This window comes from Dunckerocampus dactyliophorus, chromosome 1 (genome assembly GCF_027744805.1).
Source record: "Dunckerocampus dactyliophorus isolate RoL2022-P2 chromosome 1, RoL_Ddac_1.1, whole genome shotgun sequence".
NCBI classification, from domain to species: Eukaryota; Metazoa; Chordata; class Actinopteri; order Syngnathiformes; family Syngnathidae; genus Dunckerocampus; species Dunckerocampus dactyliophorus.
The window spans coordinates 10,815,431-10,833,138 of NC_072819.1; the positions used below are offsets into that span (position 1 = coordinate 10,815,431).

At 42.8% G+C, this 17,708-nt stretch overlaps 1 protein-coding gene and 1 non-coding gene across 12 annotated transcripts in view; one reads left to right on the forward strand and one right to left on the reverse strand.

Annotated features, from left to right (window-relative positions):
- The first annotated feature begins 3,242 nt into the window (after nucleotides 1-3,242).
- LOC129180976 (CLIP-associating protein 1-B-like) overlaps nucleotides 3,243-17,708 on the forward strand; it is a 28,606-nt gene continuing 14,140 nt past the window's right edge. For 8 of the 11 annotated variants that reach the window (XM_054775474.1, XM_054775493.1, XM_054775484.1 and 5 more), the window contains exons 1-18: nucleotides 3,243-3,495; nucleotides 3,891-4,305; nucleotides 5,166-5,244; nucleotides 5,690-5,793; nucleotides 5,878-5,969; nucleotides 6,196-6,271; nucleotides 6,707-6,804; nucleotides 8,737-8,807; nucleotides 12,430-12,552; nucleotides 12,633-12,709; nucleotides 12,784-12,876; nucleotides 12,956-13,101; nucleotides 13,228-13,363; nucleotides 13,445-13,515; nucleotides 13,627-13,686; nucleotides 14,077-14,154; nucleotides 14,237-14,404; nucleotides 14,487-14,533. In XM_054775474.1, the coding sequence (XP_054631449.1) occupies nucleotides 4,087-4,305; nucleotides 5,166-5,244; nucleotides 5,690-5,793; nucleotides 5,878-5,969; nucleotides 6,196-6,271; nucleotides 6,707-6,804; nucleotides 8,737-8,807; nucleotides 12,430-12,552; nucleotides 12,633-12,709; nucleotides 12,784-12,876; nucleotides 12,956-13,101; nucleotides 13,228-13,363; nucleotides 13,445-13,515; nucleotides 13,627-13,686; nucleotides 14,077-14,154; nucleotides 14,237-14,404; nucleotides 14,487-14,533 (1,738 nt within the window). In that variant the 5' untranslated portion in view covers nucleotides 3,243-3,495; nucleotides 3,891-4,086. The remainder of the gene's footprint in view (nucleotides 3,496-3,890; nucleotides 4,306-5,165; nucleotides 5,245-5,689; nucleotides 5,794-5,877; nucleotides 5,970-6,195; nucleotides 6,272-6,706; nucleotides 6,805-8,736; nucleotides 8,808-12,429; nucleotides 12,553-12,632; nucleotides 12,710-12,783; nucleotides 12,877-12,955; nucleotides 13,102-13,227; nucleotides 13,364-13,444; nucleotides 13,516-13,626; nucleotides 13,687-14,076; nucleotides 14,155-14,236; nucleotides 14,405-14,486; nucleotides 14,534-17,708) is intronic. The other 3 variants (XM_054775568.1, XM_054775530.1, XM_054775540.1) reach the window with 1 other exon arrangement.
- On the reverse strand, nucleotides 4,671-4,800 carry LOC129194658 (U4atac minor spliceosomal RNA). Its single transcript, XR_008573783.1, has one exon. It is a non-coding gene; the product is annotated as a U4atac minor spliceosomal RNA (small nuclear RNA).

Sequence of the window (17,708 nt, forward strand, 5' to 3'; positions counted from 1 at the left end):
CTCGTATTTTTTCTATATTTTAACTTTTATTGGGGGGAAAATAAAGAAACCGTCAGTTTCCGCCGGAGCAGCCCAGCTTCCGGTCCACTCGGGCAACATTAGCGTAATACATCCAGTAGTCCATATCTGTCAAACTCAGGCCCGGGGGCCAAATGTAGCCCGTGCTGCAATTTCATCCGGCCTGTGGAACTGGAACTGGAAAATAGCATTGGGTTGGCCCGCCTCATGGACCTTATCAAACAAAGTGCTTACAGTGATTTCTCTGGTATAAACTACCCCTCTGGCATTTTACTTTTAAAAGTGTAAACAATATTGTATATAGCACAACATCCACAACCATTCTTAATAAGGGTGCCAGATTCAGACCAAAAGTAAAAATAATTTAACTGTACACAACTAAAAACGGCATCACTTTAACTATTACACCTTGTCTGTACAAAATAATGCCTTAAAGTGGCATAACACAGTAAAAAGTGATCATTTTAACTACCGTACTTAAAAGCACGCTGGGAGATGTGTAATCTGCCCATTTCCACAGCAACTCTTCCAGGTTACACATTTGTATTTGTATTTGTATTTGTATTTGTATTTGTATTTGTACTTTATCTATCCCACAGCGGGGAAATTCACTTGTTACAACAGCAAGCAAGATACGCAAGTAAAGAGTACAGTGTAAAGAATACATATTGACTACAACATGGTTCAGGTGGTGCAGGTGTTGTAGAGCCTGACAGCGGTCGGTATGAAGGACCTGCGGAACCTCTCCTTCTTACACCGTGGGTGTAACAGTCTGCTGCTGAAGGAGCTGCTAAGGGAAACAACAGTGTCATGTAGCAGGTGAGAGGTATTGTTCATGATGGACGTCAGCTTAGCCAACATCCTTCTCTCCCCCACTTCCTCCACGGAGTCCAGAGGACCGTCCAGGACAGAGCTCGCTCTCCTGATCAGCCTATTGATCCTGCTCCTGTCCCTGTCCGTGCTGCCCCCTCTCCAGCAGCCCACAGCATAGAAGATGGCTGAGGCCACCACAGAGTCATAAAAGGTCCGTAAAAGAGTCCTGCACACACCAAAGGACCTCAGTCTCCTCAGCAGGTGGAGGCGACTCTGGCCCTTCTTGTAGAGGGCGTGGGTGTTGACGGACCAGTCCAGTTTGTTGTTAAGGTGAACACCCAGGAATTTGTAGCTGTCTACCAACTCTATATCCGCTCCCTGGATGTTCACTGGTGTGAAGTGAGATGTTTTCCTCTGGAAGTTAATGATCATCTCCTTTGTCTTGCTGGTGTTGAGTTGCAGCTGGTTAAGCTCACTCCAGCTGACAAAGTCCCTGATGACTGTCCTGTATTCCAGATCATTCCCCTCTGAAACACAACCAACGATGGCTGTGTCATCGGAGAACTTCTGGATGTGACACTGTGTGGAGTTGTGTGTGAAGTCCGAGGTGTAGAGGGTGAAGAGGAAAGGGGAGAGCACCGTACCCTGAAGGGCGCCTGTGCTGCAGAGTACCATGTCAGACACACAGTGATAGAGCCTCACATACTGTGGTCTGTTGGTGAGGTAGTCTATAACCCATGCAGTCAGGTGTTGGTCCACTCCCACACTCTCCATCTTCACTCTGAGTAGTGACGGCTGGATGGTGTTGAAGGCACTGGAGAAATCAAAAAACATGACCCTCACAGTGCTCCCGCTGTCCTCCAGGTGTAGCAGTGATCTGTGCAGCAGGTAGATCACTGCGTCGTCCACTCCGATCCGAGGCCGGTGAGCAAACTGCAGGGGGTCCAGCTGAATGCCCACCAGGGGGCGCAGGTGCTGCAGGATAATCCTCTCCATGGTCTTCATCAGGTGAGAGGTCAAGGCAACAGGCCTGAAGTGGTTAGGCTCCTTGGGACGCGGTGTCTTTGGTATCGGGACCACACAGGAGGTCTTCCACAGGACCGGGACTTTCTCCAGGCTCAGGCTGAGATTGAACAAGTGCCTGAGAACTCCACAGAGCTGGTCAGCACAGTCCTTGAGGATTCTAAGGCTGATGCCGTCCGGTCCCGGGGCCTTCCTTGCCTTGATCTTCTTCAGCTGACTCCTCACCTGATCATCAGTTATGGAGAGGGGGGTAGAGGATGGCTGGGATGGGGATGTGGGGGTGAAGAGTGGTGAGTTGGTAGGGGAGGGAGGGGGGGCAGACTCAAATCTGTTGAAAAACAGATTGAGTTCATCTGCCCAGATCTTGTCCCCACTGGCTTGGTCTCTCCCCACTCCTTTACCATGGCCTGTGATGGTCTGCAGGCCTCTCCAGACATCTCACGGATTGTGATGTTTTTGTGTTGATATAAAATACTGTAGCTTTTGCCCGGACACTGAGAGAATGACGATGAGGTGGTGTAATGTCCAGTTCAGCCCACAACCTAAAGCCCCCTGTGTGATTGAGTTTGACATCCCTTCTGTAGCCGGTAAAATGAGGCATTCAAAATAAAAGAACCAAGGCATTAAAATAACGTTACACCGCCACATTTGGAGAGTGCGTCCGCTGGAACTGTGGAAGTTCTTAATACTTGTGGAAGATCAGAATTGCCTTTATTTTCCCTAGTTTCCCCTTATTTTTCTGTAAAATGTCCCTTATTTTATAATGCAAATGTTGCATAATATATAAATATGACAATATCAACAATGTAACGATATGAACAAAAAAATCCCACATAAAAATACACACATATTTGTGGAAATTAACATAGAAGAGAACTGAAAAGATGAGAACTGACAGAACTGATGGATCTTATCGCCTGAGTATCCACCTGCGACTGATACTACCCACAGAATCAATACTATTGATATTTGGATTGATTGGATGGCCATGAGTAACAGTGGACATTTTTACCGCCCATTGTTTTGGTAGTGGTCGGCACTGGAAATCCAGTCCAGTAATTGGACGGGAATAGCAACAACATCTTTGATGCCGTTGAGTTCCTTTTCACATGAATCCAAAATGATCCACACCAGTGTGCTGGGAAACAATTAGTCCCCATTTGATGTCACTGCTGTCATAATTTCAGTTGAATTTTGCTTTGTTGTCTGCGCATTATCCTCATTGGCCTGGGAGGGTATTTTTTTCCCCCTCAGCAGCCACGCAGGGAAAGCTTGTTAACTCGCTTGTCGCCACACAGAGGCACTGGCCAACTTTGGTGAAAAATGATTTTTATATTGCATTTGGCCGATTCAGCCCCGCCCACGTACTAGTCCCGGGCCGCGGCCGACTGGTTGGGGACCCCCTGTTCTACAGCACGCGATGAGGTCCATACTACTTGACAAATGCCCATTTTGCTGTCCTAATGTTTTTTAATTATAAGAAAACACGCGACTAGGGACTAGTAGACAAGCAAATATCTGTAGTTTGATTTGTTTTTAACATAACTTTTAATGTTTATTAATAGTTTGACGGGCTGCAATGTGAATGAACGGAAGCTGCGGACCGAAGCAGCGTCGCCGCTTCTGACTTTGCTTCATTCGGTGAGTGATATTTTAATCGAGAGATGAAATGAATTTATAATTCATAGACACGCCACACATTCTTTCACAAAGTAAATGCTAACGCCACTGGCTAGCCAATGCCAAAGCTCTAACTCGGCTAACGCTAGCGTCCGCCACTTCAATGCTCCGGTTGGCTAGCTGTTGTGCTAGCAGGGAAGCTAGCGGCCAAACAAACTATTAGTGACAAATAATGGCCTCTTGTTCCCGCTAAATCAGAGGCATTAATGTCACCAAAGTTGAGTTGCAAACGGTCAAAAGGTTTTTTTATTTAGTATGTCCTGTTCGAACCAAGGTAACGTTACCGTAACTCTTAACCACAGAATGCTAACTTCGCCACCTAGCTATGATCTATCTTTCTTTTTGTGCTTGAGCAGACAGGAGAATGGTTTGGACCTTGGAGTGGGTGATTATGGCGCTCACACGGGCTCTGCCAGCAGCACCAGCTGCCTCCTTAAAACCATAACTGGCTTAAAAACAGTACCAAGTGACCGAAGTTCCTGTCAGCTACCACGACATTGCGATAAGGTGTAGCCTGCTGGAAGCCTGCTCGTGCTCCTGAATTCTCCTCCAATGGCGGAGGAGGAGGAAGATGAGGTGGTCGTGGCTATGGACTATCTGCTTGAGCAGGTGATGCTCAAGGACCTGAGCAAGAGGCTCCAGGTGGGCCAGGAACTGGTGGCGCTAATCCTGCAAGAGGACAAGTGCCCAGAGATGGAGCAGGACCAGGGAACGCTGGATAGGATCGTGGAGACGGTGGCCAGCTCATGGGTCAACTCCAGCAACTTCAAGGTCATTTTTGAGAAAGTGCACATCACCATTCCTGACATCGGAAATATTTCTTCATTCCTGCCTGCACATGGAATTCATATATACATGTGTTTACAGTGCTGTGTGCAGTTCATGTTTGCAGAAGAATGAAAGGTTTTTTAGTGACATTATATTAATAGAATAAGTAATACATTTGGAGTAATATTAAAAGCTTAATTTAGCAAGCTACACTTCGAAATTTCGATTAGTAAACAATAAATATTAAGTGTCGATGACCTGCTAGTAGTGCATGATGTCATTGGCGTAGTTACTCATGTTCTCCAGCAGGGAGCAGTATTCCACTGGTTTTGAATGACAATGTATTTTATTCGACACGTAATAGGAGTAGTTCCAAAAATTGCACCAGAACCCAAGCCGTAAGTGGCTGGGAGATGCGGAAGTGTTGTTTTGGTGTTAGCAGGGAAACTCTCACTATACGTTCATTGAGTGTCCCAAGCACCCCAAGACAAGGATTCATACACCGAAGTAGTCGCTCCAACAGATTAGTCCAGAATGGATAGTAATCTTACTCAGGGTTGTGTGTGACTTTACACTTTCAGCTCACCAAGGGCAAGAAACAGCAAATAGTTCTTACTCTGAAGTCATGAAAATAATGTATTTTGAATAAATTGCGAGAAAACTCTGTATTTATCCGATTACCCACAATGCTTTGCAGCTCCCCCATCTTTTGTGCTAAAACCTTATTTTGTTTAGTATGTTGTATTGAATGTTGTTGTGTTATATTTAACACTATTTGGCTTATTTTTGCTTTCCCCAGTCTGCTTATTTAAGAAAGTTTGAGCCATTTTGTGAGTGTTTTGGTGCTGATATGTGTGCTTTAGGTGGTATTGTTGGGGATGGACCTACTATCAGCCTTTGTCAGCAGACTGCAGGAGAGATTCAGGATGCAGGTCGCGACAGGTGAGCTGTTTGACATCCAAACCTCTAGTTCATACACCTTTGCACACTGTTTTAATTTTCACATTTAGTTTTTAGTTTAGTTATCAACATATTTGTTTTAGTCGACTAAATTTCACAACTGTTTGGTCAACTGAAATGACGGTAAATTTAGTAAAATAATTAAAACTAAAAAGTTGAACGCATAAGGCAGAAGGACGTTTCAATGAAAAAGCCCCTCAATAATAAAATTGTAACAAAAAATGGACCTTGTCTCAATGACTATTCAAATCAATAACCTATTATTTTATCTGAAATGACACCTACTGTATAGAGTTGAGCCACCCACGTTCACAGACAGGCAATCCCAATATACCTGTAATGTGTTTATGACAGGTAGTGTCAAATCTATTTGTGGCAAGCAATTCTAGGAAACACTGCTATAGATCTAACAATTTTCTCTGTTCAGTTTTACCCAGTTTAATAGATCGTCTGGGAGATGCTAAGGACCAAGTTCGGGACCAGGACCAAGCACTTCTACTGAAGATCATGGACCAGGCTGCCAACCCACAGGTGGGAGAGAACATCAACACTTACAAACTAATCTGACAACTATGATATAATTGCAACATGAATATTGAATTTATGCATTATCAGTATGTTTGGGAGCGAATGATTGGAGGCTTCAAACACAAGAACAACCGGACCCGAGAAGGACTCTGCCTCTGTCTCATCGCCACCTTAAATGTGTAAGCTCACATCAATGAATCATTCAGTTTTTACATGTGAGCCTTGCAGTACACAGCAGACATTCGGATGCAAAGAAATGTTCTTCGTCTTCACCATTTCTTCACGTCTCTGGATAAAAATGTATTCATCCTTCTCTATATTGAGCCAGCTATGAAATCATTTTTCATACAATATGTACAGTGGTTGTTTCCACGTATAGAAGCTCATTTCTAAAATTATTTCCAGGTTTGGATCACAGAGTCTGACGCTGAACAAAATAGTTCCTCACATTTGCCACCTCCTGGGAGACCCCACAAGTCAGGTATAACCTGCTGCACCGAAACACATCTTTTATTTGACTGCCCTCTGCTGGCAAAGTCGGTTTATTGCAGCTAAGTAGGGCCTCCTGTTAAATATAACTCAGTGGTTCCCAAACGTTTCACAGAACATTTGACCCCAGCTGTGTACCCTGCACTTACCAAATGGAACTATTTAATAAATTACCAGCATGTTCAGTGATCTACCTTAGTTTATTTTCCAGTTTTCTTTACATAAATTATGACAGTTTCAAAGGTAAATATTGTAATGAATAGAAACGACATTTGTGGGGCCACTGACATTATTACTGAATTGGCTTTTTATGTTTGCATTCAAAAACATGTGTTTTTAATTGTATTGTTTTTTTATTCGTCTCTGTTTGCTTGCTATGGATATGGATATGCGTAGCTTTGATATCAATTGATTGAATGGATTGCAGGTGCGTGATGGAGCCATGAGCTGTCTAGTGGAGATCTACCGCCATGTTGGTGAACGAGTGAGGATTGACCTCGGAAAGAAGGGTCTACCTCAGTCACGGTGAATTTACATTTAAACCAGCTATCACCTCCTTCCTAAAATGAAACCGTAAGCCGTATGTTTCAGAGTTTTTCAGAAAATCTCTAAAAAAAAGTTAAAAAAAAAAAAAAAGGACAAAGTATGATTTACTAATTTGCTAAAATTATGAACATATGATTTTCAATCTGGGTTTAAAAATGAAAATGATCCAACTAGGGATGTCTCAATCCGATCATCGGGATCGGCTGCCGATCCGCTGTATTTTGAAGATCTGATAATATCGGCTTCCGCCACGAGATTGGGTCGATCCGGTTACCGTATAACGTTCATAACTATGGGCCACACACCGTCATGGTAGGTGTGGTAATGCGCCTCAAAACTGGTTGCCACTCGACTCTCGCGGCCCACAAGAAGAAGAAAACGCAACACCACCATGAGTCCACAGTGTACCCTGGTGAAGTTAGTTTGAAGTTGGACGTTGGCTGTTCGGCTACATAGTTACAGTGATAGTTCCCCCTCACTGTGCCCGGACTGCTGTGTCATTGTGCGGGGGGCTCGCACGGGAAGTGCTACTCTAACCACTGGTTGTTTATACTAGGGACAATAAATTACTATTGTGTAGAGTTTGTTAAAAAAATGTCATATATTCTAAATCACACCACACATTGATCTATAAACATGTCAAATGATTAGTCCTTCTTTGAAAGTATTTTGCACACACATTTTTTCCAATTTTATCTTTATTGGATGGACTTTTATTGGATTAGGGACGTGACTCACAGATGTTTGTTGCAAAAGCCAAACGATATTGTTGATCATGCTGTGTAATAAAAAAATGAAGGAATACTTTGGTTGCTTTACTTTTAATGTTTTGAAGAGCTATTTTCATAATAATATTCAATTCCACAAATTCATGTTTGTAACAAAAGCGAATTATTAAAAAAAGAAAAAAGGATCAGAGTGGAGTGGAGCGGAGCGGAGCGGAAGCCAAAAAATGTGGATCGGGACATCCCTAGATCCAACACAATGTGCAATTTGCAAAGGTTTTTGCCTTGATGAGAATGTATCCGCAGTTTAAACAGTTAACAATAAACTTGTTCAAGCTGCTACTTAATGGAATTAGCAGCACTTAATAGTCTAGCAAGTTTAAATCCCACATAAAATAATGAAGTGTTTAATTTGCACACAGAAAACTTTTCATAATTGCCAATCACATATATAATGTCAAATAATACAGCTCAAAGGACCAGAGTGTCATTAACTACAGCAGTGGTTCTCAACCCCCTTTTGAAATACTATTGAGAACCTGGTACTATCTATTTATTTATCTGCCCTGTACAGACTGAACTCGAAACTGGAACCAGCGAAATGCAACAAAATAAAGAGCAGTGAAGCATGCAAGCGTATTCAAGAATCAAATTGCATGCTGAATGTGACAAATTCATACATGTTGGCAGGTCAGCACTAATATGGACCCTCACACCCTCCCGCTCCCGACAGTTCACCGTACCACCCCTAAGGGAGCTGGCCCCACGATTTCAGAAGCACTGAACTACAGACATTCTCACTCATGGTGCCACCAGCCAATAACAACAAAATAGCAGTAAACCAACATTATTGCACTACGAGGGCGTAAAAAGGAAAGCTAGCAACATGTAAAACACAATTTAACAAGCTCACATGCATACTTCAGTATCAACTTAGCTTTCAATTTGATCAAGTTACTTCAAATTGAGTTTTGTTTTAACTCGTGAATGCTATCTATTTAAAATCTATTTATAACGACATATAACATTACTTTTAGTTCATGGTCTTATCAGAGGTGGCCCGCATCATCAAGAGACGAATTATGAAAAAACAAAGTTTTTATACTGAGGCCATCGTTTTAGGAAGGTGGTGTTATTCTCTCGGTGACGTGGTGACCCATGAATATGCAAATCTCCCCGTTTCCAGATTGAACGTCATCTTCAGTAAATTTGATGAAGTCCAGAGGTCAGGGAACATGATCTTGTCGCCTGTGTCAGGTAAGATTTCATCACGATATCCAAACCTGCTGGTTTTATGGTTCTTTGGTTCGTGATGGCCTGCTGGATCAATGTTGTTGTCACGCCATTTCTAACACCGTTGGAACTGGTTCTAGAATAAAACCATAATCTCAACACTGAAGGAGGTGAAAAATAAACCTCATATACAGTAAATATAAATAATGTAATATAAATGATTATGTGAGTTAGCAGTATGCCATAACGACCTTCATGTTAATGTGAATATGTATTAATATGAATATGTCAAAATGTAAATCTTCATAGAACTGTTTATTTACTATGAAATGTCAGCCGTACATCCATCTTCTACGCCGCTTATCCCCCTTAGGGTCGCGGGTATGCTTCGGGCAAGAGGCGGGGTACACCACCCCAATCGCAGGGCACATGTAGACAACCACAACAACCAACCATTCACACTCAACAATCAGTGCAGTGTTGGATTAGCTTTTTATTCAAAAAGGAAGTAGTGTGTAGTAGATATGGCTGTGAACGATAAACCGATGCGACCGGATATCCGGTTTGGCAAACGAGAGATGCGGTAGCATCGGTCGCAGGTAGAAGCACTTGGAGAGCGCAGACCTCCGCCAAGCGCCATAGTTCCCCCCCGTATTGTGATTCACACCAACGTTGCATTCACGACTAGTTTACGAAAATTCAGTGTGCCACAAATTTTGAACATTTCAAAAAAAGTGTTTGTGCACGGGCACGTGGCCCCGCACAGTTTACGCATACTTCACACCTGTTTCCGACCAATTTACTCATTGGCATGCAAAATTGCGCACCACTACGGGGACAAAATGCGTGCAAGTGTAAAGGAGGCTTGAGCGTACCTGGATGTTGATGTATCGATACTCTACAATGAGAGATAATAGCATCTGTTGGGGATAGCGATATATTTACCCACCCATCAGTCACCCATCAGGGAGGAGCTTTCTCACAGGTGCTTTGAAACAACATGACCTGGAAAAATCTGGAAAGATTTTGACTAGTTTTTGAGGGTGTAAATGTACCAGATGAGCTCAGCGACAGCGCCCCTTGCTGGCTGTGTGTGTAGGGGGGGACATTTAGAATGTCATATTTGGTCTTCTTCCTGGAGAGGCAGATTAACTCTCCTCATCTGAAATGCTTTTGTTTGTGTTTGCTGTGCATCATCACTTGCCATCCTCCCCCTCCTTTCCTGAGTCATTATGACACAATGGCTGTCCCTCAGCTCTGGCTCCACCCTCTTGTGATTCAAGCATTCATGCTCCACCCATTGTCTCCACCCTCACTTCCTCTATCCTGATCTTAGCAGTGTGTGTGTTTGCTGAAGTCAGCTAGAGGACAGTGTGAGTGTACCAGGACCAAGAGGAACATTTTACTGTAGTGGGAGAGGAGGGAGGCTAGCATGTTGACTCCACACCTTGCCCCCTATTCTCGCTGTCAGAGGACAGAGATGTGAGGACCACAGATGTGAGGATTATTGCTGGAACCACCTGATTGTCAGCATGCTGAAGAAACTGGTCTGCAGGCGGATCTGCTCCTGTAAGCTGCTGCCATCCGTAATGATGTCAGTGATAGATGGTGGAGAGGCAGGACGGTATAGGATGGATAAATCTGTAATTATGCCCTGAGGGTAACCACACAGGACTATTAAGACTTAACGTCCGTCTGAGATGGACTGAAGACTGCCGATTGTTTTCTTTAATGTTACTGTTTATTGTCATAACGCCAGGGGAGGCGCCTCCTCATCCTCGAGTTCATTTTTGTCCTACATGATGGAATGAAGTCATAGTAGTTGTGTGTGCTTGTGCGTGCATGTGGAACTTACAGTATAGTAAGAGTAATATAAGACTGGTGATAGCATGCCCTACAACAGCAGTGTCCAAAGTCCGGCCCGGGGGTCATTTGCGAACCACAGCTTGTTTTTTTGTCGGCCCGCAACATATATAAATATATTTTTTTTAAAAAACAAAAAAATCATAAAAAATGGCCTGCATCCAAACATTATGAAGGAAAAGAAAACAAAAATGTTAAATGTACAATATTGTTTTTCCAATATAAAAAAAGTATTTGGATTTGAATATTCACAATCATTTAAAGAAAATTGCAAATTTAACAATAACAGTTACAGTTACCTTTAATTGACTAGCAAAGAAAAATTACATTAGCCAGAAATTAGTTGTGAATTGTTTACAATTGTGGTTTACAAAGCTAGAAACAAGTAAAGTAATCCACTGTCTATTATTATGTTTGACTTTGCCCCCCCCAAAAAAAAAATCACTGAAAAAATGTATCGACCTACGTATAACTTATATAGCATTTGCATAATTAGGTCGTTTATTAATTAATTGGATTTTTTTTTTAGAAAAATAAATTTTCCATTCTATTTTGTGTATAGTCTAACTAATAATATTCAAATGCGTAGCATATCTTGATTGGATTGGTTTTCGGCTTCACTATTACGTTTTTCAAACATTCATTCATTCATTTTCTATGGCGCTTGTCGTCATTACAGTTGTGGGGGTATGCTGGAGCCTATCCCAGCTAACTTTGGGCAAGAGGCGGGTTATGCCCGGACCAGGGCACATACAGACAAACAACCGTTCACGCACACATCACGTCAGTTTTATTGGCCAATTATGCTTACACAAACAAGGAATTTGACTAGCTCTCACAACATGCAAACTCCACACAGAGATGCCCAAATGGAGAATTGGATCCAGATCTCCTAACTGTGTGGCCAACATACTAAACACTACGCTTTTTCAAACATATATTAATAATTAAATCATGCTGTTTTGTGGTTGAATACGGCCTATGAGTAAAAAAAAATATGCACATTTAAGCAAATTTTACATATTTTATGCCTAATTTAAGCAATTACAACTCAACTCTGAACCCCAGATGTCACTTCCCGTGCATAGTATGTCCCGAACACATTTACTGCGACACACAAGTTTTATTTACTTCTTAAATGCCTTATTTTCTCTGATAATATCTACTACATTGGGTAATATGAATGTAAAGGTGACTACATGGGTTTTATTTCATATATAGAGGGCTCTAATAATGTTAACAATTGTGTTTTGAAGGTTGTAAACAGGTTTTCTGTGACATAACTATGAAAATATTCTATTTATAAAAAAGGAATCCTACTTTCACATATAACGGTTGGGTCTGGAACCACTTAACTGTGATAAATGAGGGATTACTGTATGTGGCCCATCCATCCATCCACTTTCTATGCCACTTATCCTCTGTATATGGCCCTTGGTGGAAAAAGTTTTAACACACTCGCCTAAGAAGAGTTCCATAACGAGGACAGGGACAACTACAGTAGAAACAACATGGCTTGCGTGTCTTTGGTAACCTTTTGTCGGAATGCTTACTTGCTGCAAACCTTATCATGGTCTGTCTTCTAAATGTCGTCACAAGTGACAGTGAACCGATTGTTGTGATCCTCCCCAACTATGGTTGGCATGCTGTGTCGAGGCTACAGGAATGTTTGTCTTCTCCCCTGTGCCAGTTTCAATTTGAAATGCAGATATGTCAGAGCGCTTGCCCACGCTGCGTTGTTGAGTGGTCCTCTATGTGACCTTTCGCCTCTCGCCTGCTTTAGATAAAAACTTTGAGGACGATGATTCACTGGATGGTGGCTGCTCTTCAACCTCATCCAAAGCAGCATCGCTGGCTGGGAGAAAGACTGTGAGTGTTGGTTCGCTCAGACGCACCAAATCAGCAGGTAAGATCCCCCCTTTTTTTATCTGCGTAACAACATATGCAATCATCACGTGGGAGACTAAGCATTTTTGTTGTCTGCAGGGAGGGATGGTTCTGCTGCTGGCGCAGTGGATGAGGATGACTTCACGCAGGCCTTTGATGATGTTCCCACCATGCAGGTTCATTTGTTTGACTCGAGACTCATTGTCTGTCACTTGAGCGGCTGACTCCATGTCTTCATTCCATCTATCAGATCTACTCCAACAGGGAGGTAGAAGAGGCCATGGCCAAAATTCGAGATGTGCTGTCGGATGACAAGCGCGACTGGGAGCTCCGTGTGGCCGCGGTAAGATGTCACATCTGGAGTCTATCGTTGACTGTTGTGGCTGTGAATTGGTCACAATGCCTTGTTTGCACTCCTCCAGCTGAAGAAGGTACGCTCACTTCTGTTGGCTGGAGCAGCAGAGTTTGACGGCTTCCTGCAGCAGCTGCGGCTCCTCGAGTCAGCATTTAAACTGTCGGCCAAAGACCTGCGTTCTCAGGTGGTTCGGGAGGCCTGTATCACTCTTGGGTAAGACCATACTCACACGGCGACATCCGAAGCTCTCTAAAATGCCCCGAGTGCACATGTGCAGTTCTGTTCCAGAGCGCGTGGTGGTTGTTGTTTTGAGTGGTTGCTTGAATCTCTTGTCTCCAGACACCTGTCCTCAGTGCTCTGCAACCGCTTTGATCATGCTGCTGAGGCCATCATGCCGACCCTCCTCAACCTGGTGCCCAACAGTGCCAAAGTCATGGCCACTTCTGGTGTGGCTGCCATCCGCCTCATCCTCAGAGTGCGTCTACGCTTCCTGTTAAATCAGTTTTTTAGTTAGGATAAGAGCGCATGCACTAAAGTGCATCTATGTGTTTTGCAGCACACACACTACCCTCGTCTGATCCCCATCATCACCAGCAACTGCACCTCTAAATCTGTAGCCGTCAGAAGGTGAGCACAAGTGATTCAGGCTGTTTTTTCGGTTTCAAAGGTTCTGGTTAATAATTTTTTTTTATCATACAAGAAATAGATGGAGTGTGTTTGTTGCTGTGTGTCTTGCAGGCGTTGCTATGAGTTCTTGAACCTGCAGCTGCAGGAGTGGCACATGAGTGCTCTGGAGAGGTGAGGAAACACAATGTTGAGATCATGACAAATGCATGCCACAGGTTCTCAGCTCATGTTGGCTCACTAAAAAGGGCAGATAAAGTGAAGCTTGTTTAGTGTCTGTAATATCTGCTATGGAACAAGCAGAGGTTCTGACAAACAAGTGAAAGTGATGTGGCTGCTGATCATCCTGTTGAGGTAACATGAGACTAACTCAGAAGGGTAGCTGCCTGTGTGTAAACGACACAATGTTTCTGCACGGCCGGCATCACCACTGCTTTGGAGAAACCTGAGATGAACCCTTATACCAAGGGAGCTAATAGGTTGTCATCAATAAATTGTGTGTGTGTGTGTGTGTGTGTGTGAGCAATGGTCAGGCTTCATCCATCTGAATGTTTCCTTTGTCAGGCATGGAGCTGTTTTAATGGAAACTATAAAAAAAGGCATTCATGATGCTGATGCTGAGGTGCGCTCTTTGGCCAGGAAGTAAGTGACAATCAAAGTGTCTTCACCAGTAGGGAAGTATCAATTGCTGATGATTTCATGATCACTGCTGGTATTACTGCAGGTGCTACTGGAACTTCCATGGCCATTTTAGTCAGGAGGCAGAGCAGCTGTTCCAAAGCTTGGAGTCGTCCTATCAGAAAGCTCTCCAAGCTCACCTGCGTAGTGGAGACACGTTGATGTCGCTGCCAGCATCTGATCGCTCCTCATCCTCCTCACAGGAGAGCCTCAAGTGAGACACAAAAGCCAAAGTCGATGCAAGATTTGTCCTTCGGTTTCACATTCCCAATTTTTGTGCCTCTGCTCCTTTGCAGTCGACCTTTGCCTGCAAGAAGCACCCATGGAAGGAGCATGGCCAGATGTAAGAATACTTTTGCACATTTGCTGCTGTACTAACAATATCTGCTAGGATTAACAGTTCTAGAAGAACACGCACACACGTGTACACACACCGCAATTGCTCAATTACATTTAATAGCCTTTCATAATAGAAAGCAATAGAAAGACTCCAAAATAATCCACAGTCAAAATAATGAGGTGTCATTTAATTGATGTGCGCGACAGAGAGAGCAAACGAGAAAGAAAGTACTCACTGTTAAGAAAACGCTGAATTCCATTGACATCTTTTTTATTAAAGCCACAAGTAGATTTAATGTGCAGATGCAGTTGCAGTTGAAAAACTTTTGAAACACACAGGCAAACACCAATTAAGTATTTACAAAGTGAAAAACCCTTGAATAAATACCAGTGGTGACACAAAATTAAACTTTGCGATTGAGATAGCCCACATGGTATCAGTATTTAGATAAAGCTTAGCAATTCAAAATAGCACATAGATGTGAGTATCAACTCATGACCAAGTCAGCTAGGTCAGTTTTTATCTTACATTATGTATAGAGATGCTCGATATTGACTTTTTACTGATATAACGATATTGTCCAGCACTTTATTACCGATAACCAATTTACCAATACCGATATATTGTGAAGGCCGCAAGTGTGCTGTTTTGTCTTTGGTCCCTTGACCAGAGTTGACAGCTGTGTGACAGTGAGATGAAGGTCTTTTCGTTGTGTTGAGCTTGCACAGCATCAGCAGACATCTTATTAAGACCTTCAGTTACATGTGTATATATACGTATACAATCCAAAGGCAGAACTTGGAAATAATTCCAGACCGCAGACATACAGTACTAACTGCGCTAACAAGCTTGTTGCTGTGTGGAGCATGTCATCATTCGCTCACAGACGTCATTACACTAGGTCCCCAACTTCCGAACACAATTGGTTCCAGACGACCGTTCTTATGTAAAACTGTTCTTAAGTCGGGGAAAAGGTAATATTACCAATGATATAGGTACAGTCAAACCTGTCTTAGCGGCCACCTGTATAGAACGGCCACCTGCCTATAGCGGCCACTGAAAAATCCCCCGCAGAAAATCTGCATGTTATAGACCCTGTGTATAGCGGTCACCTGTCTAACGCAGCCAGCGGCCACCCATTTTGTATCCCTTGGTCAATATCTGACCGCATATAGCGGCCAAAATGCCGACTCAAGCAGAAGCTTCATGCACGAAAAAGTTTCGTTTTTTAAGCAATGAAGCCGTCGTGTGTAGACTTTAATTACTGAGTCGTAGCTCAGTCACAATCATTCACTCTACTGGTCAACATATAACAGTATATTTATATATATCTGCAAACACAACAAGCTTGTAATCACAGACATGTTAATATGTGCGCGCACAAATTAAAAATGGCCGCCAACCTGTCTATAACAGCCACCTGCCTATAGCGGCCACTTTTGCCGTTTCCCTTTGGTGGCCGCTATAGACAGGTTTGACTGTACTACATGTACAGTAGCTACAGTAGCTTTTCTTCACTTCTCCTCCCCCCGGTCTGCCTGTAACTGTTGGTCCCATTAGCAGTGTCACAGTGCCCTCTACTGGTCAAGCATGTACAGTAGCAGTATAAATACACTAGGTCCCCAACTTACGAACACCCGACTAGCGAACACTCGTCGATACGAACACAAGCAGACTGGTTCATCCATCCATCCATTTTCTATACCGCTTCTTCCTCATTAGGGTCGCGGGGGCATGCTGGAGCCTATCTGACTAGCTGACTTCGGGCGACAGGCGGGGTACACCCTGGACTGGTCGCCAGCCAATCGCAGGGCACATATAGACAAACAACCATTCACACTCACATTCATACCTATGGGCAATTTAGAGTCGCCAATTAACCTCACCTGCATGTTTTTGGGAATGTGGGAGGAAGCCGGAGTGCCCGGAGAAAACCCACGCGCCCAGGGGAGAATCGAATCGAACCCAGGTCTTCCCAATCTCCAGGCTGTTCCTGTATTGGCCAACGTGCTAACCACTAGACCACCGTGCGGCCAGACTGGTTTATATTTTATTTTATTTTGCCTTGTAGTGCTCAGGAATCAGTATGTATACTTAGAGCTAATGAGACCCACAGACGCTGGGCAGCGCATGCTTCCGGTAAAGCTAGGAAAGCTAGGTTTTAGCTGGATGATACAACCCGGACAGAGCGTGTGATTAAAGTTTATGAAGAGTTAATAGGCCTGTTTACTTCTACACCACCCACAGAACACTACCTCTTTTAGAAGAGTCTAACGACGACGACCATTTGTCCTTTTTTTCCAATAACTCCTCCTCCAACTCCACCACAACGACATATGCTCGACCACACTTCTTCAAAGGTAAATAACATTTATCATTACGTATTATTATATCACTTTTATTATTGCTTTTTTAATTAATCATCCTCGTTTAATATTACTACTGCATCCAAATTCATATTTACATACATACACATATACTGTATATGTATACACGTACATGTAGTACCTATATCATTGGTAATATTACCTTTTCCCCTACTTAAGAATGATTCAACTTAAGAACGGTTGTCTGGAACCAATTGTGTTTCGTAGTTAGGGACCTAGTGTACTGATTGAGCCACTACAAGGCAAAATAAAATAAAATATAGACCATTCGGCTTGTGGGCCGGCTTGTCGGCTTACAGGGATTCTGCCAAGTTGCATTACCATTTTTATGACCAATAATATGACCAATATTTTGATCAGTCAGAGTATTAAATAATTTATATATTTTTTTTATCATGTTTTACCACTACTATTTTAGACTAAATCTTTAGCACACAAGTTTTAAACCACTTCACTTCACTTTTTTTTAATTGCAACATATAGTGTCGTAATTAATTGACACACCCACAAGTTAGCAAAAGATAACTCATAACTCATCACCTAACAAATGATTGACACAGAATAGTAACCTAAATTAATAAACTACAATCCAAGGCAAGTTTAACTAAGCAAATGAACCTATACAAATTCTATACAAATAAACCAAAGCAGATGAACAAATATTTACATGCGCACAAGGTCCGTCATCTTCCGCCTGTCCGGCTTGTCCAGACTTATGAAGAAGTGGAATTACTTCTGTGAGTCAATTTGGAGTATAAGACAAAAAAAATATCAGGAGAATCCCGACTGGG